The sequence below is a fragment of the Lepisma saccharinum genome, chromosome 2, assembly GCF_977018435.1.
Source record: "Lepisma saccharinum chromosome 2, izLepSacc3.1, whole genome shotgun sequence".
Taxonomy (NCBI): Eukaryota; Metazoa; Arthropoda; class Insecta; order Zygentoma; family Lepismatidae; genus Lepisma; species Lepisma saccharinum.
Genome location: NC_139230.1, coordinates 153,377,016 through 153,402,179, shown reverse-complemented (window position 1 = coordinate 153,402,179; position 25,164 = coordinate 153,377,016). Strand labels below are relative to the sequence as shown.

The following is a 25,164-nucleotide window of genomic DNA, read 5'->3' as shown; positions in this document are numbered from 1 at the left end:
AGAACTAGAAACAATATATATATATATATATAATGATATAATGTATGTATGTATGTATGGGTCATTCCATGTCAAATCAACCAATTTCAGAAAAGTTTCCAGGTCATAGTTCTTTCATTTGGATGAAATTTGGCATGAAGGTTCAATCATGTCTGGAAACCTTGTATTCCAAATATTAGGTTCTTCCGAGAAATAGTTCCGAGAAAAACTTCCCACTGAAAACACACTGGGCATTTAAGGGTCTGCCTTTACTGTGCACTAGTGCCTTGCAATAACAAGTTGAAATTTTAACACACATTAGAGGAAGTGTATGCAACTTAGCTTGGATATCTCTTGTTCCTTTTGTGCTACACCATTTCCAAAATCCACTATTTCCCAGTGAGTTTTCAATTTCTTGCATATTCAACCACATATAATATGGATTTGGTGATATATATGGAGACGACATAATGCGTGAATACTGAGCTCACATCAGGGTTACTAGAAAAATTAATGCCACCTTCCAGAGATTTGTTTGGTGTGTAAATATCACTAGGCTGTGATCAATAGTTCCAAAATTATTGAGTCATGAAATTAGCTCTGAGGCTTATTTCCCAGATTTCGGTCACATTTTCTGTTGCGCACCACCTTCTTCCACATGCTATAACTCTAGGACTATTTCTCGGAGGAACCTAATATTTGGAAAAACCTTCATGCCAAATTTCATCCAAATCAAAAAACCATGACCTGGAATGACTCATATATATATTCTCTCTCTCTCTCTCTCTTTTTCTCTTTCTCTTTCTCTCTCTCTCTCTCTCTCTCTCTCTCTCTCTCTCTTTTTTTTTTTTTCCTGTGATGGTGTGGTGCTCTCATGTGCTTGCCTCCTCTTTTTAAATTGAGCCCAAAATATGTGCTTTTTTTTATCTTTTGTGTTCCTGTCTCTTTACCATATTTACGTGTTTTTTTCTTTTTTCAGAAAGCTTCAGCGAAGAAGAGAATCCTCCTCAGGAGACATTCATGAAGAGGCTTGAACACAACTCCACTCAAATAGTGTCGGTTGGTGACTACATTCGCATCAATTCCTGGGGGGATCATTGGTAAGTACTACAAATTCCATAATCAACTTGCTGACCTTCGTGGCAGAGGGGTAAGCACAGCATGCTACAATGCCAGCGGTCGTAGGTTTGAATCCTGGGCATGGATGTTCTCTGTGAGTGCCTCTTCATCATATCATCACTCATCCTCATCTTCACGATTAGCCAATATTGGCAGAAAAGCAACTAAAAGTAAACCAAATGAGTCAATCATTAATCACCAACTTATTGTGGCCCTTTTTGGTATATTGATGTTCTCAAAAGTTCATATGACTTACAAAATAATGCATTATATCTTATTTTTAAAGTTATTAGTGTAGAGTGACTAGTTATGTAAGTTTGGAGAGAGAGAGAGAGAGAGAGAGAGAGAGAGAGAGAGAGTGTGTGTGTGTGTGTGTGTGTGTGTGTGTGTGTGTGTGTGTGTGTGTGTGTGTGTGTGTGTGTGTGTGTGTGTGTGTGTGTGTGTGTGAGAGAGAGAGAGAGAGAGAGAGAGAGAGAGAGAGAGAGAGACACACACACACACACACACACACACACTTGGTAGCATAGGGTTGAAAAAGTTCTGGTAACCAGGACAAAATATCACCAACAATAAAAATCACTTTGATAATGACTTCTACTGTATTCACAGTCATCACATTCATCATGAATTCAACACTTTCCATATGGAAGGAAATGCAGGAATACGAGCGTAAGATTGGCAAAATACATGCCATCGTGTTCCTCAAAGCATGCAGATACAGTGAAGTGACCCCAAAATTTCTCAAGTGGAAAACCCCCGTCAATAGTTATAGTTCCAAAAAAGTTATATTCAATGCTGAAAAAGGGACAGCAAGTGCTGTGATTAGTGACAAACACTAAGAAATAGCATTGCTTAAGAAACATGTGCATCCCTCCGTAATTACATACAGTCAAGAAAAAACCCTAATGACTGGAAAAAAGCCCAGGAAAACATTGACTTCATGCTGATAATGAACAGAAAACTACAAACCTTTGGTTCCCACCCAAACCCTCACCCCCTCCCACCTACCAGCCTATCACCCCTACCAGAATTCATCTTGACAACCTCACCATTCCATTCCCTTCTCAAACATGGCTTCAAATTCAACCTTCTAAGTGATCTTCCCAGACATAGTCTACTCTGCTGAAAAAACTGTGTGCAACAAAAATTGATGTAGATACCGAGTGTGTACATTTTACATGTACATCCATCATTCTTTGCCAATACACCCGAACTACTGGCAAACATAAATGCACAGTGCACACCAAACCCAGACATCTGTTTTTTTCCCAGACATGACATTTTAGCCTTATGTCTGGCATCCGAGAGGAATTTGAAAAATATCATAAATGGCCTACATTTTGAGTGTCACATAATATTAATTAGGAAAATACATGTTTCAGTTAAACATAGAGAAATCATGCAAGTTACAAGTCTATTGCCTGCACCCCCAAACTCAGTAGGACATTTTTTTAATTTTTTTTTTATACAGTATTGCCCAAAAGAAAATAAAAGTTTATCTTAGAAGAAAGATGGAAGCAGTTAATGAACAAAGTATTGGGGTTACATACTGAGGATGTCACTGTTCAATGCCTGAGCGGAATATCTTGCCTTAGGGTTTATACTGATGGAACAAGGTGCTTCCCATTCATATTCAATATTTTGATTATAAAGCAGGGGTATAGAGAAGAAAGTAATTGAACTAAAAACTACCCTAGATGAAACAAACTTCTGGAACCATTTCAATTATAGTAATTGCTGGATATGTGTTTGCCATTCTAGGTCATAATGAGAGTACTTTCATTACCATCAGCACAATGGAGTCATGAGAGAAATATGTTTTACAGATAGTCTCTAAAAAGAGTTTGGCACTGTTCTTCAGTATAATTTCTGACTGTTCAGTATCTAATAAATATATTTTGACTAAACCTGAAATTTTGATAAAAATTGGCTCCTCTGAGAAGTATAGGTTAAAACATGTGTAGTGAGATGTGTATTGTTTAGTATTGATTACAAGTTTGGTAATTTTGCATTTACGAATTTATTACGAAATCACATTTTTTTTTGAAAGCTGGAAAGTGTAAATTGTACATTACTTTCTAACATGTTCTAGAAACAGGGACGTAGCTAGGTTGATCAGTTTGGGGGGGGGGGGCAAAACTTAAGATTTTTTCTATCAAACCATTAAAAACTAACAAACTATTAATATACCATATATGCTTACATATATGTACAGTATGTGTGTGTGTGTGTGTGTGTGTATATATATACCACCCCCTCGAAAGATACATCACCTCTGTTGTCAACAATGTTTCCGACAGTACATACCTCCAAAACCCCTCTTCCCACCACAATCTAACCCCAGCCCAGCACCAAGCCCTCCGGTCCCTCCGCAACAACCCAGACATCAAAATCCTCCCCGCTGATAAAGGGTCCACCACAGTAGTCATGAACTCCTCTGACTACGTGGCGGAAGCCTCCCGTCAACTCTCTGATTCATCGACCTACAAGCCCACCACGGTTGATTCATCTACCACACACCTAGACAAAATTCGGGATTTTGTCCTCTCCCGAGGACCCCCTGAAGGCCTATCCAATTCCACCATCTCCTCACTCATACCTGACAACCCCCGCACCCCCACTTTCTACCTCCTCCCGAAAATTCACAAACCTAACAACCCCGGGAGACCCATTGTGTCCAGCTACAATTCACCCACTGAACGCATTTCAGCCTTCCTAGACTCTCACCTCCAACCCCTCGTCCAAGCCCTGCCCTCCTACCTCCGTGACACCAACCACCTCCTCAACATCATCCAAAACTTACCATCCCTACCACCCAACACCATCCTCACAACAGTTGATGTCACATCCCTTTACACCAATATTCCCCATGCCCATGGCCTCCGTGCCACGGAATCATTCCTCAACAGCCGACCCAAACCCCACAATCCCAGCACTCACTTCCTGATTCAACTAGCCAACCTTGTACTTACCTGCAATAACTTCTGCTTCGGTGACCAACATTACCTGCAGATACGTGGCACAGCTATGGGTACCCGCATGGCCCCCTCTTATGCCAACCTGTTCATGGGCAGGCTGGAACAGGAATTCCTTGACTCCCAGCAACTGAAACCACTCCTCTGGCTAAGATTCATTGATGACATTTTTCTCCTCTGGACACATGGCGAACCCTCCCTCACAACATTCCTAAACCGACTCAATGAGTTCAGCACCCTCAAATTCACCTGGTTCCACTCCAAAGACCAAGTGACCTTCCTCGATGTGGACATCCACATTGTGGGAGACCACTTGGAAACATCCATACATATCAAACCAACCAACCACCTCCAGTATCTCCACTACTCCAGCTCACACCCCTACCACACCAAAAAAGCCATCCCATTTTCCCTAGCCCTCAGAGGCCAGCGCCTCAACTCATCCCCCTCATCCCGCCAAAACTACAACCTACGCCTGCACCAAGCCCTAACCAACCGTGGCTACCCCTCCACCCTCATCAACAAACAAATCACTAGAGCTAACTCCCACAACCGCACCAAACAACCCAAAACCAACCCTCCAACTCTGATCACCCAATACCACCCTCACATTACAAAAATCAGACATACCCTCCACTCCCTCCTCCCCATCCTGCACAGCGATCCCGAGACCAGAGACATCTTTCGGGAAAAACCCAGGGTCGTCTTCCGTCGCCCCCCCAACCTCCAAAACATCTTGGTCCGAAACACCCCCACCCCTTCCGCACCCCTTCCCCCAGCCCACAGGTGCAATAAACCCAGATGCAAGACCTGCCCCATACTCATCACCTCCCCCACCCTCCTGATCCCTACAGCGGCAGGTGAGTTCACCCTTCACCCTAAGGGCACCTGCCACTCATCTAACCTAATTTACACCCTCATCTGTCAAATCTGCGGGAACTTCTACCTAGGCGAAACCTCCACCCCCTTGAATCTAAGGATAAATAATCACCGTTCCTCCACCCAAAACTCCGATTTCACAGTTGCCATCCACACCAACAGCCATAACACCACCTTCAATAACTGCTTCCGTGTGGCCATCATCCACCTTTTACCCCCCCGCTCTGACACATCTTTCCGCAGGCGATGGGAAAGGGCCTATATAGCAGGCATGCACGCCACTATACCCCCCGGACTCAACCTATCCAACCAGTAACTCTTTCCTCTCCTCCCCGAAACTACCCACCCACCTGACAGTAAACACTGGCTAAAGTATTTCGTGTTTCCTTTCAACTGTTTCTGGCAACACTGACCGTAGAGACGCTACGGTCAGTATTCTGTGCCTCTACTCAAAGTGTCGTCGATCTTTTTTCTACCGTCTTGAAAATGCGACTCAGATCGCGAAATATTGAATTATTTCTATTCGTGTGGTAAGTGTTTACTGTCTCCTTCATTATTTGTATTTATCCGCCCTTCTGGCACCATTTCTAACCCTATTCCTGTATTTTTTTCCTAATTGGATATGAACCCTTTTGTGTACAACTCACGCCAACTCTCCCGACTCCGGTCACTCATTATTTCCTTCACCAAATCTGTTTGTCACACACGTTTCTTACATTCATGCCTCTTATTGGGCCTTACTCCCAAAAGCCTGACACCCAAACTCCCCTTCTCAGCTATGCCCCCCGATATTCAACCCAATATTCGCCCCCTAGCGAGAAATTTTGCTGCCGAACTAACCCTAACCATGTACAAATCACAGCTCCACCGGACTCGAGAACTCTCGATTTCCATCCAGTCCCTCACCAAAATCCTCCTACTGACCCCAGGCAACAACAACAACCAAATAAACACACTCTGGAACCTTTCCCAGTCCATTGCCCACAACCTGAACCAAAAACACCTGCAAAAACTTTCCATTCTCTGCAGACAAGCCCTGAATGCAGGATGCACCCTCCCCCTCCCCCTCCCACCACAACACCAACACAAAACCACATGTCCCTTACTTCCAGACCCACCCTTGCCGCTACCCACTCCACCCCAACCTACCATCTCTAACCCTGCCCCTCCCTCCCACCACACCACAGCAGAGCACCAGTCCTCGGACAAAAGATCCCCCCAGCATACTGACATTCCTCACCCCCAACCACCCACTGACTGCACCTCCATCTTGAACCTTTCCAACCACAACCTCACCACCACCGAAATTGACGTACTTTCCAAAGGTCTTACCTTCTCCCCAGCCTCCACCCCTAACAATTTCCGGCTATTATTTGACATACAAACTTTCGCCCGCAGACTTAGGTGGACCTACTTTTGGGCCAAGAATCCCCCCTCCAAAGCTAATCCTTCTGACATACACCCCAGTCTCCTCCAATTCTGCCCCCCTTCCCCCCATGATCCCCCCTCCCTCCCCAACAACCACCCCCTCGAAAGATACATCACCTCTGTTGTCAACAATGTTTCCGACAGTACATACCTCCAAAACCCCTCTTCCCACCACAATCTAACCCCAGCCCAGCACCAAGCCCTCCGGTCCCTCCGCAACAACCCAGACATCAAAATCCTCCCCGCTGATAAAGGGTCCACCACAGTAGTCATGAACTCCTCTGACTACGTACCGGAAGCCTCCCGTCAACTCTCTGATTCATCGACCTACAAGCCCACCACGGTTGATTCATCTACCACACACCTAGACAAAATTCGGGATTTTGTCCTCTCCCGAGGACCCCCTGAAGGCCTATCCAATTCCACCATCTCCTCACTCATACCTGACAACCCCCGCACCCCCACTTTCTACCTCCTCCCGAAAATTCACAAACCTAACAACCCCGGGAGACCCATTGTGTCCAGCTACAATTCACCCACTGAACGCATTTCAGCCTTCCTAGACTCTCACCTCCAACCCCTCGTCCAAGCCCTGCCCTCCTACCTCCGTGACACCAACCACCTCCTCAACATCATCCAAAACTTACCATCCCTACCACCCAACACCATCCTCACAACAGTTGATGTCACATCCCTTTACACCAATATTCCCCATGCCCATGGCCTCCGTGCCACGGAATCATTCCTCAACAGCCGACCCAAACCCCACAATCCCAGCACTCACTTCCTGATTCAACTAGCCAACCTTGTACTTACCTGCAATAACTTCTGCTTCGGTGACCAACATTACCTGCAGATACGTGGCACAGCTATGGGTACCCGCATGGCCCCCTCTTATGCCAACCTGTTCATGGGCAGGCTGGAACAGGAATTCCTTGACTCCCAGCAACTGAAACCACTCCTCTGGCTAAGATTCATTGATGACATTTTTCTCCTCTGGACACATGGCGAACCCTCCCTCACAACATTCCTAAACCGACTCAATGAGTTCAGCACCCTCAAATTCACCTGGTTCCACTCCAAAGACCAAGTGACCTTCCTCGATGTGGACATCCACATTGTGGGAGACCACTTGGAAACATCCATACATATCAAACCAACCAACCACCTCCAGTATCTCCACTACTCCAGCTCACACCCCTACCACACCAAAAAAGCCATCCCATTTTCCCTAGCCCTCAGAGGCCAGCGCCTCAACTCATCCCCCTCATCCCGCCAAAACTACAACCTACGCCTGCACCAAGCCCTAACCAACCGTGGCTACCCCTCCACCCTCATCAACAAACAAATCACTAGAGCTAACTCCCACAACCGCACCAAACAACCCAAAACCAACCCTCCAACTCTGATCACCCAATACCACCCTCACATTACAAAAATCAGACATACCCTCCACTCCCTCCTCCCCATCCTGCACAGCGATCCCGAGACCAGAGACATCTTTCGGGAAAAACCCAGGGTCGTCTTCCGTCGCCCCCCCAACCTCCAAAACATCTTGGTCCGAAACACCCCCACCCCTTCCGCACCCCTTCCCCCAGCCCACAGGTGCAATAAACCCAGATGCAAGACCTGCCCCATACTCATCACCTCCCCCACCCTCCTGATCCCTACAGCGGCAGGTGAGTTCACCCTTCACCCTAAGGGCACCTGCCACTCATCTAACCTAATTTACACCCTCATCTGTCAAATCTGCGGGAACTTCTACCTAGGCGAAACCTCCACCCCCTTGAATCTAAGGATAAATAATCACCGTTCCTCCACCCAAAACTCCGATTTCACAGTTGCCATCCACACCAACAGCCATAACACCACCTTCAATAACTGCTTCCGTGTGGCCATCATCCACCTTTTACCCCCCCGCTCTGACACATCTTTCCGCAGGCGATGGGAAAGGGCCTATATAGCAGGCATGCACGCCACTATACCCCCCGGACTCAACCTATCCAACCAGTAACTCTTTCCTCTCCTCCCCGAAACTACCCACCCACCTGACAGTAAACACTGGCTAAAGTATTTCGTGTTTCCTTTCAACTGTTTCTGGCAACACTGACCGTAGAGACGCTATGGTCAGTATTCTGTGCCTCTACTCAAAGTGTCGTCGATCTTTTTTCTACCGTCTTGAAAATGCGACTCAGATCGCGAAATATTGAATTATTTCTATTCGTGTGGTAAGTGTTTACTGTCTCCTTCATTATTTGTATATATATATATATATATATATATATATATATATATATATATATATATATATAATCTTGTTGGAAGAGAACATTATATTCTCCTGTAGCCCCCTAAAATTTATGAATATAGACTCGCAAAATCCACGGTCATTATTCGGGAATCTAAATTCACAATGAACGCATTAACTTAATGGCATCTAGACAGTCTTTAAAAATCCATGTATTTTCTCTTATGTCAGATTTGAGATACCAAGAACAATGTCATTAGTCGTTACTCCTTAGATTTGTAAATTTGCTCGGAAGAAAATTGAGTAGAGAAAACCCTCTTCCGTGGGTTTAAAGGGTGTTGAAATCAGGTGTACAAGTATGACAACAGTGCGAAAATGTTGGCGAAAATGTATATTGTTTATACCAGAATCGAATCTGGCACCCTTTAGAGCAAGGCGACACCATTAATCACTATCCCATGGGACATGCCCGAGTCTTTTGTGGTGTCGTACTGTACACATTAGATAATGATGACGATATATATGAAATTTAATGCACACATCTAGCTTAATTTCTTAAAAGAAATCTTCTTTTTGCTTGCGAAACTGATTATATGATGGCAATGGAAATAACAAAATTCCCGCACGCTAAAACTATTGCGCTCTCGTCTTTGGTATGACAGGTTCAAGGTTTGATCCCTGGAAGGAACTCCAAAATTTCTGTGATGGCCCAACATCGTGAGAACAATTGGGAAACTACTTGAAATCAATATGTAAGCGAATACCACTCTCAAAACTATGTAGATGAGACTCGATGTGATGACCTCGCGTCACCAAATGGAAAAGCACTTCCAAGGCTTTGTCCTTCAAAATTAATTTTACTGAATAATTGTAGTTTTCTTTAGAGGAACTAAACATTGATTTTTTGCACAGTACAATGATGCTTTCTTTCACCCTACTTTTATAGTTATACTCGTACATTCAAAGGATTCCACTCCCGAAGCATGAACATAACGCTCTACTAAACCAGAGGTCCCAGGTTCAGACCTCTAGCAGGTGTGGTTGCATCATGTCTCTCGCATCGCTATTCCTTTGGTTCATCATTCAATCTCATCCTCACATTTAACCCAAGAGGTAGAAAAGTGGCGTAAAATAACGAAATATAAATGATTGATTGACTTGGTTCATTTTACATCACTTTTCTTCAACGTTTTGGCTAATCGTGAAGATGAGAACAAGTTAAGATTAAATTGATGAAAGGACCATTACAAAGAGACACATGCCCAGGCCGGGATTCGAACCCTGGACACTCTGCTTCGTAGCATAACCTGCTAACCACTCCACCACAGAGTTGTCAGCCCAAATTGAAATGAAAATTAGAAAATGCCATCTTGAATTTGCAGGTACAGAGTTCACCTCCAAGGGCAAAAGATTTTCGCTCCCACTAGGATAGGCAAATAACAGAAAATGCTTGATAAGTAATTTGGCCCTCCATATTTCATGATATTATGTAAGTAACTATTATTCGTTATATACAGGGAGGTTATTTCAGCATGCCACCGCTTCAGCGTCGGCCGCTTGCCGGCCCAGTCATGCAACAGGTGCCGGCAAATTGCGTAACAGATAGCCCGTTACACAAACCGCTTGTTTTGTAATGTTTCCACTTTTCACAATTATAGTTACAATTACAACTTAAATAAGCACGTACCTTGCCGCAAGGATGCTGGAAAAGGTGTCCTCTAAAATACAAATATTTCTGGCACTTTATTTTTGACATGTAATCTTTCTTAGACACCGCTTCAGCGTCGGCCGCTTACCGGCCTTGTCATGCATCAGGTGCCGCCAAATTGCGTAACAGATAGTCCGTAACAGAAACAGCATCGCGGCGCATAAAGCAAACCGAAAGTGTAAAATTATATTTAAAACTAATAATAATGATGATCACTAACCTTCTGTGTTATAAATGATGTTGAAAATGACCTCCTTCAACACCAATACATTTCCGGCATCTGCGTATGAAATTCCTCTGAACATCCATAAGCTCCTCAGGTGTGATTCTGGCAATTTCTCTTCTTATATTTTCTTTTAAATCCTCTATTGTACGCGGGTTATTCTGATACACTTTGTTTTTTAATGTTCCCCATAAATAATAATCACAAGGAGTAAGATCGGGGCTACGAGAGGGCCACAACTCAGTACTGATAATTCTGTCCTCAAAAATCTCGGCAATAAAATTAAGTGATTCATAAGCAGTGTGAGCAGTAGCAGAGTCCTGCTGAAAAAATGACTGCTGGCATTCAATGTCCGTTAATTGTTCAAAAAATGGTTGTAGTATGTCTCTTCGATACCTTTCACCATTGATAGTACCTTCATAAAAAATAGGCCCTATTATTCTGTGCGCATTCAAACCACACCACACACCAATTTTTGCAGGATGGAGCGGAACTTCATGCACAAGGTCAGGTTTTTCTGCGCTCCAATAGCGATTGTTTTGTGAAATAACTCGGCCATTCAATTCGAACCAAGCTTCGTCTGAAAATATGATTAATTCTGGATTTACTCTGCCAGCAACAATATTATCCAGCATCCAGTTACAGAATCGAACTCTAGTCGCGTGATCGCGCGGTTGCAATTCATGAACCACTGTAATTTTGTAGGGTTTTAATCTAAGTAATTTAGTGGCATTTCGTGCTGAGGATTTTGAAATGCCTGTTTCCTGAGCAAGCCGACGGAGGGATTTTTTTGGAGTATGTTCAAGTCGTTCACCAATTTCGTCTAGCTTTTCTTCCGTAAGAACACGTCGTCTGGAAACACGTTTCTTAGGTTCAAGAGATCCTGTCTCTCGTAATCTTTTAACGAGGTTGTAAACAGTATGTCTGTCCGGAACAGGATTGCCAGGAAATTTTCTTGCGAATCGCCTGACTATTTTTCTGCAAGAGTTCGTTTTCACGTAAGTATCGTACATAAAAACTCTTTGTTCAAGACTATATTTGTTTGGCGGCATAACTAATGAATGAATAACAATTAACACACGATAAAGCACTAGCACTGAACAACACGAGTACTGATAAACGCAAACCGAAGTGAACACGTCTAAACAACTGGTAGCAGACAGCTGTTTCATTCGCGTAGTATCGAGAGGCTTCTCGCGGCTTACCACTACTCCGATCAGCCGCTAACGCTCTTGCGACATCTGAGGGATTTCGCTTCTAGCGTCGGCTCTATAGACACTGGATGGACCAAATTTTGAGGGAAGCACAACAAAAGACTACTCTATGAGGATATGTAATGCTCCTGCCGCAACTTTGAAAAAAAAAAAAATATGGAAATTACGACGTTCAGAAATTTTGCGTAATTACGGGGAAAATAGAACTTTGGGATTTGACCCCCGTTTCCCCCTGGACTCACAATTGTCGGAATTTACATAAAATGTTGCTTTTTGTTCATTCTTACATTTAGAATTTAAATTTCTTAAAAAGATGCAGTTGTTGAGCAGTTATAGCCTTTTATATTCAGTTTATCCCATAGTAGCAAAAGGGGAAAAGTGCTTATTTCAAATGGCGCTCTCAGAAAGAAAAACGCACACAGTGTATGATCGCTACTTTACTTCAAAAATATTCACACGTTAAAATTAAGTGACACTGTTAAATAATTCGTTTATCTGCGCTTTCGTTTTGCATAATAATGTATACGTAACCTCCCCCCTCGAAAATCTTGGGCACGCCACTGACTCTAGTGTTCAAAAGGATTAATCTTGTGTTATCTGCAAAATAAGAGTCACGGTTTTGTTTATTCGAAGGCAAGACAAGAATGAAAAATTGAATCCTTTATGTTGGATGAGTCATTGCTGTCAGAAGCGATATGGGCAGAAATAAAGTGCCAGAAATATTTGTATTTTAGAGGACACCTTTTCCAGCATCCTTGCGGCAAGGTACGTGCTTATTTAAGTTGTAATTGTAACTATAATTGTGAAAAGTGGAAACATTACAAAACAAGCGGTTTGTGTAACGGGCTATCTGTTACGCAATTTGCCGGCACCTGTTGCATGACTGGGCCGGCAAGTGGCCGACGCTGAAGCGGTGGCATGCTGAAATAACCTCCCTGTACAAGGGTCGTTCAAGGTTGGCCAAGACTTTCGTGCATAAAATATTAATTAATCAATGTAGTGCTGCATTACTTCGGCAGGACAGACCATGATTCCTTATGAATAACTATTATCGCTCGGGACGCATTTGGCGCATGCGCAGTAGTGTAAACAAAGATGGCAGCATGTAGTGTATCTGTTGCTGTGGAACGGCGGTGTATAATGAAATTTCTCATGAAGTAGAAGGTGAAACCTGCTGAAATTTGGTATAGACTGCAAGCACAGTATGGTGAACAAACACTGTCACGGGCAAGAGTGTACGAATGGTGTCAACAGTTCAGTTCAGGGCGGGAGTTGGTAGCAAATGAACCGCACGGACACGTTCGCCCAACTGCAGTCACTCCGGTGAATATCGGTGTTACACTGCTTCACGGTGCTGTTCATGGGGCCGTTCAGAAGAAAAGATCTGGAATGTTGTCGAAACATGTCATTCTTCTCCATAACAATGCCAGGGCACACACGGCCCATTTGACTCAAACAACACTGGCCAAGTTGCACTGGGAGGTTTTACCCCACAGTCCTTACAGCCCAGATGTAGCCTCCAGTGATTTCCACTTGTTTGGGGCTCTTAAAGAGGATTTGGGCGGGGCACGCTTCCAGACAGATGAGAAACTCAAGAACGCTGTCCTGCAGTGGTTACGACACCAACCTACTTCTTTCTATGCCAAAGGCAACAAGGAACTTCCACAACAATGGCAACGGTGTCTGGATGTTCAGGGGAAATACTTTGAAAAACTGACATAGTTTGGTGCTTCTATGCATTTGTATGTATATTTCCTGTCTAGAAATAAAAGTCTTGGTCAACCTTGAATGACCCTTGTAACTTCGGATTAATTCTATTTGTATGTGTAGTCAACTTTCCCGCCTAAGCAGCAGCCACAGCTTCTGGTTTTGTTGGTGGAGGCTAGGGTTGTTAAAGGTCCAGGAATTTTAAATAAATTCAATTCCGGTCCATGAGAGAAAATCAGCAAGCGTAAATGGGTTCTGGATCGTAAAGAACCTTTTTATCTGTGAAGTATTTCAATTCGGTTCAGGAATATTTTTTCCAGATCAATTTAAATTCGGTCCAGGACCCTTACTTCCTGATGAATTTAAATATGGTCAACGAACATTTTTTTCCGGATCAGTTTAAATAGGGTCGAAGTTCCGTATTGAAATGAAACAATTCGCAACTTGGTACGAATATAAATTGTCCGAGAAAAAAGATTCCGGTCCTCTTACGGAACCCTATAGAACAGGGCCTCCCTGATGGCACAGTGGTAGCATCGTTGCCTTGTAATCAAGGGGTCGGGTTTAATACCCGGTGGAGGCAAATAGTGATTCGGATCCCACTTTAAATTGTAGGTACTGTCCCAAGTAGCCTTACTGTGCATAAAGTGGACTTAAAACCCCAAATCAAGCAACCAAACCTGTAGAATAAATTAGAATGTATGCGTTCCTTGATCTTTAACAATCCCAGGGTTGTTAATGGACCAGGAATTGTAAATAAATTCATTTCCCATCCGAGAGAGAAAATCAACTTGTGTAAATGGGTTCTACGCCTCAATTCGGTCCAGGAACTTTTTTTCCGTATGAATTTACGAGTAAATCCTGTGTAGGTTTTCTTTTTCCAGTTGATTTTAAATACTGTGCAGGAAGATTGTTTGCGGCTGAATTTAAATATGGTGCAGGAACCCTTTTCCCGGTTGAATTTTAATATGGTCCAGGAACCTTTTTTAATGGAACAATTCACTACTTGTACCGAATTTAAATTGTGTGAGAAAAATGGTTCCGGTCCTGCAATGAAACCCAATAGAACCCATTAGAATTTATGGGTCCTGAACCTTTGACAACCTTGGTAGAGGCTAAATGAAGAAAAATCACAAAAAGTCGCAATATTTGTCATGAATGTAAAATTTTCAGCAAATTTAGAACAGTTTGCCAGGGCCATTTGGGGGGGGGGGGCAGTGCCTCCTGTGCCCCTCCCTAAGGACGTCCCTGTCTAGAAATGTGTATTATTTACTGCATCCTACATTTTGACTTGAAGTCCTACATTTTGGTACATTATGACATACTTTTCCCTCAAAGTGATCTGGTAACCCTAACCAAACTGCAAAACAGATGGACTGTACTGGCAACATTGGTCATGTCAGAGGGCAGAACCAGGTGTGCCTGGCATGTGGCTTTGTTATTTTATCAATTCCCAGATGAAACAAGAGAGTAGCTATTTATCGTACAGAAAGATGGGTATGGTTAGTTTGGTACAATAAATTTCATCTCTGTTATTTCATCTGGGAATTGATTGAATAACACAGCCAGATGCTGGGCACACCTGCTACTTCCCTCTGATACATCCAATGTTGTAATTTAAAAGAAAAACATACTTTTTTATGAATTTAACCCCATAAATCATCTGTAATACACACAATCCATAAAAATTTATCATTATATTTTCAATTTGATAAATACCCACAAAGACCATCAATACACATTGAAAAGTATTTCAAGTGACTTGAAATCTGTCCTTATTCATGTTCGTTTTTACTTTGTACAAAAACTTTTTTGCACCTTAGTAAATTTTTCTGCATGCTGAACGTTCATGTAGAGCAGGATTTGTTTCATGCCTCTATATCACTTTTTGTACAAAAGTTATATACATTCAAAATCTCGGTTGCATGACTTTTTGGATGCCCTGTAGACAGGGCCGGTCCATGCTCTCTACAGCAAGGGAAGCACCTGACATAAGAAGTGAAAACACATAATAATAATAATAATAATAACTAATCCAGTTTTATTTGAAAGTTAATTCCTTCTGCCTCTCCTTTATGAATTCCTCTACATTTTCTATCTGTTTCAGTTTCAGCAGCTTCTCAAGTTCGAGAGTCTTTTCTGTCCCTGGGTTTTTCTGCACTAACTGTGAATTCAGCAAAATGCTGAAAAAGAACTTTCAGCACTAGTACTAGGCACTGGAATCATTGAAACCCATGCACGTGCCTTGAACAATTCAGAAAAAGCAGATGCCATAACAGCCAATCTTCAACATATATTGTGCACAAATGCATTTTAACGATACTTTGATTTGGTCAACTTCCACCACTTTTGGTGAAGATGGGGATGAGTGATGACATGATGAAATTGATGAAGGTACACACAAAGAAAATCCATGCCCAGGTCAGGATTCAAACCCAGGATTCCTGTCGTGGTAGCTCTTGTGTGCTAACCACTGGCTGCCACAGAGGCCTGTGGCAAGTTTAATGACACTTTTTCACTATTACGGTATTATCAACAGCATTATTATCATTGTTATTATCATCATTATTTAATTTAATTTATTTCCATGAATGTATTTGTCTTCAAATGTCTTGCTTAGTATTACTGTGCTCCCAAGTGTTTATTGAAATAGATCATAAACTAAAATCTAAATCCACCTTCTGTCAATTCTGCAGGCCTAAGTGTCCATTTTTTCCTTAAAATTTGTAATCTTACACATTTCTATGGATTTAGGGGTCAAATAAGAAGCTCCAGATTTTTGTTGGTTTTTTTAGCATTCTGGATAAGTGTGTATTGGTCTGCATTAAAATGTGTAGGACACATAATTTTTCTTTAGTTTTTACACCTGGTAAATCGGACAGTGGTCTTATGACGAGACTAGGTAGACGAGACTTTCCCGTTCCTATTTGTCCTCATGCAGTGCACTACAAAGTTTCCCAAACCTATATTCTCCTTAAAAGAAAATCATAGAACCACCGCATTTTGGACTCACCTGTCCAGCAACGCACGGATACGCAGCATCGTAATTGCTCTTGTGAGATTAAACCCCTTTAAGTTCCCAGATAAAAAAAAAATCAACGTCCAAAATACCACATATGTGAATCAACCGGTTGGAATGAACAATTCTGCGAATAAAATTATCTCACCCTAGCCTGTTACCTTTAACTTACATTCCCACAGGCCTTTAGAAAGAAAAATAAGACAATTAATCTACACTGATGTATGAAATTTGTAAACTAAAAAAAAATTCAGCAGATCCGCTTAACCACAAAAAGAAAAAAAAGGGGGGGGGAATATGCTAGCTTTTCGAACACCCAACCCAGAACAGTAGAATTTAACATAAAACCCTTGCTGAAATGGAAGTTCAGTTTATCGACTTATGAGACCAGAGCGAGATGAACCTTTCCATCCTGAATGAAACATTATTATTAACACGATACCATTTAAATTACATCAAACATGCCTGGATACAAAATGTTGATTTGGAGTCAGAAATACTGCTTTGACTACAACTATTTATTCACAATAGCACGTAAACAAACTTGTATTAGACAATAAGTATTTTCTTACAGGTCAGGTGCCAAGTACAAATTATTATTTTTCCTACCGAAATATTTTAACGGTTTCAAATACCGGCATTGTATTATCCAAACAAACAAAACTGAATCATTCATCAAAGTTTGTTGTAAAGACATACGTCTGAGACCTTTAACATTCTTTAATGACTGAAAGTAAAATTCCTCAATGTTCTTATTTACTTTTATCCAATATGGCTGCCACAGACGCCAAGTTTTCCGCCAAATCTTAAAACAAAGAAAGCACACGAATTATGGCCATTTGTGACACACGGATGCTAGCATTATTATATTTGAGAAAGAATTTGGGTGTAGATCACAATTCTTCCCATTCTTGTAACTGTGATGTAAGGAATGACATCAAAACAGTACTTACGGGTCAGATGCCATCGGGGAAAATTCCGTTATGTTTAGTTTAAAATATCCATCTTTAGACACCATGGAGGGTAAATACTCATCGAAAATTTTGAAGAACAGTCCTTCATTAACAATTTAAGGCAACTGGATTCACTTATCACTTCCAATTATGTTCGATTTCCATTTATACTTATTACAAATTCTTTCACATCTGCCAAAGCTTCTTCCTTCTCCCGGACCGAGTCCCCGAACAGTTCCGCCGATCCGATTCCCACTATGTCCATTCCACCGCTTATGCACAGGCAACGGGTTCGATGACCCGTTCTTCGAACCAGTTCACTTTTATTGCGCATTCTTCCGGTGTTGACGAAAGTTTCTCTTTTGTTGCAATTTCGCAACGTACGTTACTATTGCGATACATTTTAAATGTTCATAATCTATTTTGGAAAATATTATTTTTTGTTGTATACACAATCCAATCTTATATTTTTATCGCTTATATAATCATTCGTGCTAATTTTCACATAGAGTACCTTGAGGCCAGCTATTATCAAATCTTTGTATTAATGTTCGGTTCAATATAAATTTAGCACTCAAATGCCATCTATGGGCAGTTTCGGCACAATCGGCCTTAATTTACATTACAAATGTCACAGTCATGACAGATATTGTCATAGTCTACCACCAAAATAATCTCCCTCTTCTCTTCAAAAACGTCTCTAGCTCAGGCCTTGTTCCAAACGAGTTTCCCCCTGAATGAGTTCTGTGGATTCATTCCCTTCAAATCATTTGAACCATAGCAGTCAGCTGTTAAGTATGATTTTTTTAAACATTTCTACTTGATTTGATACAAATTTCACAGAACACAAATGAAATTCACTGGAATAACTCTCAGTAAAACACTAGTTCCAAATTGGGAAAAAAAAATTACATTTAAAAATACTTTAGGCAGATTTGGCTCTAGATACAATGAGGTGGCAGAATGAGTAGAGCAGATGTGTTCCTTTGGCTGAAAATCGACAAAGCATGCCGAGTGCCTCTTCTCAAGATGTGCCGAGTGTTACTGACATACTGACATCGACTGCTGACTACCAAGGGACTATATGTACGAATAGTTTGAATAAATGTAAATAATAAATTGACTGCATAAGCATAGTTAATAAATTAGTGTGTTTTTCTATTTTGTAAGAATATTATCATGGAGGATCAGTGATTAGAGAATAGATTTAAAAGAAACTTTTCTGGAATACAACCTATTTTATAAAGTGATGGTAAAAACTAGTGTTGGCCGATATATCATCCAGATGATATATCGTGATATTGAAGAAATATTATCCTGGCAATATCAACTAGACGATATATCATCACAATATTTTGTCAATATTTTTCTTGTGAGCAATATATTGTCACAATATTTTGGCAACATACAGGTGTCCGAGACGATACACCCTAATTTGACCTGTCTGTAATATGACATGTATTTGATGCATAAAGAAGATTGATACAACATTGGCTACACATAGTTATGAAGTTTTGTTTGTGCAATCACACTATTTCTACATGTGCCCCACGAGTGGCACAGACGATGTCTAATTGATACTCGATTTCACACCAGGTAGCCTGTAGTATCTGTGGTGTAACTGTCTCAATAGCAGTTCTAATCCTCTCGCGAAGCTGTTCCACAGTTGTCACTTTGATAGAACACCTTGTCCTTAACATACCCCCAAAGGAAGAAATCCAGGGGAGTAATGTCAGGCGACTGGGGTGGCCAGGTAATTGGACCACCTCTCTCAATCTATCTTTGTGGGAATTCTTCAGTCAAAGTGTTCCGAACTTCCAAATGCCAGTGTGGAGGTGCTCCATCCTGCTGGAAGAGCAGGTGTGGGTGTCAATGTCTTATCTGAGGGAACACAAAATTAACTAACATATCAAGATATGTGTGACCAGTGATAGTTGCCTTTGCAAAGAAAAAAGGTCCAATAACTTCATCCTTGAGTAAGCCACACCAAACGTTGACCTTCGGGCTGTCTCATTGATACTCTATGGCCTCTCGAGGATGTTCACTACCCCAAATTTGCACATTGTGTCTGTTGACGTTACCACTGAGGTGAAATTTTGACTCATCAGAAAACATAACCTTGGCCAAAAACTTGTTGTCTTCGTTGAGTTGAGTTGGTGTTTTAAGTCCACTTTATGCACAGTAAGGCTAATCGGGACTGGACCTACAGTTTAAAGTGGGATCCGAACCACTTGTGCCTCCACCGGGTATCGAACCCGGGACCCCTTGATTACAAGGCGCCGACGCTACCACTGCGCCATCGGGATGTTGTCTTCTTAGATGCGCTGAAGAATGTCTTCGGCAAACGTTGCTCGTTTGGTTTTATCGTCGGGTTTCATCTCACGTAACAATTGGAATTTATATGCATAAAGCTTTAGGCACTTGCGTAGCACATCATGGACAGTTGATTTCGGGATATCAAGCTCACATGACGCCAGACGAACAGATTTTGTGGGACTTCTTGCAAATATATCTGAAATGCACCAAACATTCTCCTCTGATGTTCTTGGATGTCCTCCATGCCTCTTAGCAACAGATCCTGTCTCTAGAAATGCTGCTTTCCACGCCTTGATTGGCATCTGGAGGATCTCTGTGATACTCTGCACGGAAAATTCGTTGAACTGCGATAATGGACACTAAATCTGCATACCACCACACGGTTTGTGCTTTTTCAGCATTCGTTGTTATTTTCCTTTCTTTCGGTTTTCAGCACCTGCAATGCAAATGATCTTGCTAGTACATTACATAATTAAAATAATTAAAAATACCACCTAACAAAATTGTCTTGGTTGTTTATTATGTTCAGTATAAGTGTTTCAAATTAGAGTGTTTCGTCTCTGACACGCTGTATATTTTGTCAGTGATATATTGTCATGATATTTTGGCAATATATATTTTGTTGGCAACATATCATCATGGTATTTTAGCGGTATATATTGTGTCAGCGATATATCGTCAAGATATTTGGTGATTATATCATGGAAACCGATACATTGCAAACATCATGATACGGAAGAAATATATTGTATTGTCTGTGATGATATATCGTTTGTACCTAGTTAACCCTAGAACACTACCGTACGTAAAATTTACGTATGATTTGCGCTCAAATCTCTCCCCTACCTCCCACCCACTCACCTCTCCACCTAGCAGTGCCTCAAGTTGTCTGTCGGACATAAGGTAGCACTGTGGTAAGGAGGGTGCAAGCGCTAATCGTCTTGATTTGATTTGGTTTGTTATGTTGTTCACTGTACATCAATTTTACGTAGCGGTAGTAAAACGAGAAAAATCTTTCACATAATTTTGGCATTTGTAAATTCGATTTGGATAGTTAGATTTTGAAAACAAAGTTTAGAACCATGCACTATTTTCTTTAGTTTTTAAAATTACATTCGTTCCTTATTTACAGCGTTATGAATATCATTATTGTTTGCTTTTCATTGTTTGAACTTTTCACTTTCATTCTTAATGTGCGAACGGGCTTGTCAATCAAGACCTTCTCTTAAAATATTCTATGATTAATAAAACCATGTTTATACATTTTAAAATGAAGAATAAAACTCCAATATAAGGAAAATAAACAAAATATTGTTCACAAAGAATCGTCATTTTGTTTTCATGATGTAGAGGTTGTTTTAAAAATTGATTCATTGATGTATGTAAAATTTACGTAGCATTAGTTACACTGTAATATCTAGGGTTAAAACCATGTAATCATGAATTTTGGGATTGGTTCAATGGCAGGGGTGTTCTCTCTCAACTCCTTTTCTTGCAGCACTACATATGTTAAATCATGGTCAGAATAATCACGGGCTGTGTTTGTAACATGGAGAATTAACCATTTTTTCTTTCAATGTTAATAACTCAATGAATCTAGTGTTTTTTTGCTTTTGAAATGAGTTTATTGTTTTATAAAATGACTGTGCAAGAAGCCTTACTCCTGGATGCCAAAGTTTGTCAACCTTTAAGCCCGACCCTGTGGCCGAGTGGTTAGCACATCGTGCTGCGATGCCAAGGCTCCCGGGTTCGAATCCTGGTCGGGCTTGGTTGTTTGTGAATGTCCATTCATCAGTTTCATCACTCATCCCCATCTTTGCAAATTAGCCAAGAGGCACAAAACGTGAAGTAAAATAAACTAAATCAATCAATCAATCATTTGTCAACCTTTAAGTCCACATTATCCTCAGACATTATAATTGGGACTGGACACAGTTTAAAGTGAGATCCAAGTTAATTGTGCAATTTGTCTCCCCAAGGAATCTGACCCAGGACACGGATTACAAGATGACAGCCATCATTAAGTGGTCAAGATGGCTGTAAATGCTGATACATTCAAAGTAATTAACATCAATCAAATTCTTCTCAAAACTGGTAAAATATAGAGATTCATATTTTACTTTGTCATGAAGTCACATGAAGCTTGTGAAAGTACAACTCCACACATTCTCAATCTCCACCATGGTTTGGGGTTATCAGCACCATGCTCGGGCCCCCATATGAGGCTGGGTCAGCCCCATAACTGCTTAGCATAGATGTTGTTGGAAAATTCGCACCCGAGATGACAGATTCTGTAAGTGGACCCCAGGTGTCATACTCCTACATGGCAGTCACATGCAATACCATTTAGACCACCATGTTTTTTCTCAAAACAAGTAACAGAAATTCCCTTCACCAAGACAACTAGAGCTTCTAGTTCATCATAAAACTACACAGGCACTCTGCAATTAATAGGAAATCATTTATTTGGGAAGATAGATTAATCTCCCTGTTGAAACATTTCTTAGGGCATAAGGTCTTACAAGTGGTTTTTCATAGGATGACACATCAGCACCAGCTGGTGGTCTGCGTCTACGGGTGGGCACCTCAGACTCTCATCCAGAAGAAGTGTTTGTCACCCCACCCATTTCTGCTAATTGTATTGGCAATCCAAGTTATGACACACCTTTCACTGATAATGAGACAATAGCAGAGTTATACTTCATGAAAATATATAAAAATAAGGTTTATTACAAATTCGAAATACCCAAGTGATATCAATTGACATTTTAGTTAAAGTGCATATGATTTTTATGTGAAATAAGACTTCATAGATTACATTGCAGCCATATGCTTGGCACTCTTTACCAAGTGAAGCAAGGAAAAACAATATGTATCATAACATGTAGTTCACCATCTTAACCAATAAGTAGAAAGCCATGCACCTTATGCCTCAAAGCATTGTATATTCTGTGCCACTTGAGCAACAATATCAAAGATATGCACAGCACATTTTTTCTCCCAGAAAAAATTGGAACTTGAGCCAAACTGGGCTTAGGACAGTGCAGGGATCAAAAATTATTGGGAAACATATCAACAGTGCATCAGTACTATCTCACAATGGTTGCAGCTGTGAATGCTGTCGGAAATTCATTACCACCGATGTCGATTCACCCAATGTTTGCTTCAAAAACAGGATGCCATTTGGTGCTGCAGGGTGTATTGGAGGCTAGAGGGAAAGAAATACCATATTTCCCAAATATATTTTGCCCCCCAAAACTGTGGTGCATATTATCCATGGAATAATTTGGACAGCCTACATTAAAATTACACATGTTTTCTCTATGTCACTGCATATAACACGTACATATCAACAGGTGCAAATACAAATTACTAGGTTGGATTTCTTTAGTAATAATATTTTTAAAAAAAAAATACTATAAAAGTGAAGTGGCCATTTTCCATGATTTTTCACTTTGTAACGGAACATTTTACGACACCAAGAAAAGCAGCACCACATCATTCAGGTAGAATTCGAGCATGAACTTCCCGTCATTCGGGATGTGTATCAGCAGTATTTCTCAATCGAGAAATAGTAGAAAGTAACTTCTTGAGTACTGCAACTCTGTAACATAATTATGATCTTGCTATCTTCTACTACAGAATATACAAGCTGGTTGCAGAAGTGAAAGCTTCGAGATGCTAAATACAGTGGAGGGGGGGGGGGGAGCTGGCATGGGTTGGTGACTCATTGTATAAACAGAGGATATCCTTCTCCTAATTCACATAGCAACAGGTATGATGCCATTCACTCTTGAGGGGCATTGCAACAGCTTTACGACCTAGAACTAAGAAAGCCCATTTCTTGAACCTGAACTCTACTGTGTATTACATACAAGATATATTTGTTTGTATCAAAAACCAGAGTGTGCATTATACATGCATAAATACTGTACATTGTTTTCTTCAGACGAATGTGACATCAAATGTGGTACAAGGTTCATGATGCTTCTTACTAAGTACATCAGCATATTGTACCATGTGCCACTGTGTAACATAGTAATTTCTTTTCTGTGTAGCATTATTGGGATGAGTCAATAGGTTAACATGCTAGTACAGTGGGATCCATGAATATTACCATGCAGATTGTCCATCACCATGTTCGTGCATTATTTGACCCAATGAGAGCTTCAAGAATCAAAAGAAAACTCAAAACAAGCTGTTGACAACTTCTGCACCAGCATACCTTAAAATCCATTGCTTAAAAACACATAGGATGTAAAACAAAAATTAATGAAAATAGTCATGGACAATTTGCACCATAATACTCATGGGTCCCACTGCACATATGTCCAGAAGGTACTGAAGTATCATTAATGCAAACAACCACCAACATGCCATGAGGACTTTAAGTTCTATTCATATTTGTAAAGATGGCACAAGGTGCAACATCTTCCCCTGCACAACATGATTACTACTTCTAGTAATAGTAATAATTGATTTTTATTTTTTCATTTGTTGCATCCAGTCATTGTATTATATACAGGGTGAGTCAAAAGTCAGGTTACATAGGAAAACAAATATGTGCATCCAAACATTCACATGATCAATATGTAATGGTTACAGCTACATCACATGTTCAATAAACGCACCAGGCTTCCATTTGATGCTCCCAATTGCATAAGATGTCTACTATTGTGTTGGGGCTGATTTGGGAGATGGTGCCTGTGATTCTTTCGATTATGTTGCCCAGGCCCTTAACTTTCTTAGCGTACACGGTGACCTTTACATGTCTCCACAAGTAAAATCCATGGGTGTTAGATCTAGTGACCATTATGGCCATTCACTTATGTAACCTGACTTTTGACCTCACCCTGCAGTTTGACATATGTATTTAGGCTTAGCGGAAATGTTTTCCTGTTCACAATACTGGTTACTTGCATTTTTTAATGACATTTACTTTCTATCTGACTAGGGATGTTGGCCGTATCGTGGAATATGATGAGAACGATGGTGAGTTTCTGGTGAAATGTTCAAGCAAACCATATCACGAGGAGTGGATTGCTGTTGATAGCACACGCTTGTGGCCATTGGATCAACAACCAAGCAGGTAAAAAGCTTTCTGCTTCCTCACTGGTTTTCAACTACTTTTGACAAATCGAAATGTTCAGTTAAGATGTATGTACTTTCACACAATTCAGTTTAATGACTATGCAATACCATATCATTGATTGTACCAGTTGTCAAATGCCATGATGATTGTCTCTCACCCATATTTAGAGGGTGATGACTTATTTGATCACCGAAACAACTTGAGGGTGTGTTTACTTCAAGATTGAGATGTGAACCTATCATGTTGATACTTACTATCGGATTATAAATTATAGATACAGTCAACTCTCGATACAATGACCTTT

General features: G+C 41.0%; 1 protein-coding gene across 8 annotated transcripts in view; it reads left to right on the top strand.

Moving 5' to 3' along the window:
* Nucleotides 1-25,164, top strand: part of LOC145984152 (uncharacterized) — a 233,421-nt gene that overhangs the window by 44,131 nt on the left and 164,126 nt on the right. For all 8 annotated transcript variants that reach the window (XM_083117627.1, XM_083117624.1, XM_083117621.1 and 5 more), the window contains exons 3-4: nt 959-1,079; nt 24,723-24,857. In XM_083117627.1, coding sequence (XP_082973753.1) covers nt 959-1,079; nt 24,723-24,857 — 256 coding nt within the window. The remainder of the gene's footprint in view (nt 1-958; nt 1,080-24,722; nt 24,858-25,164) is intronic.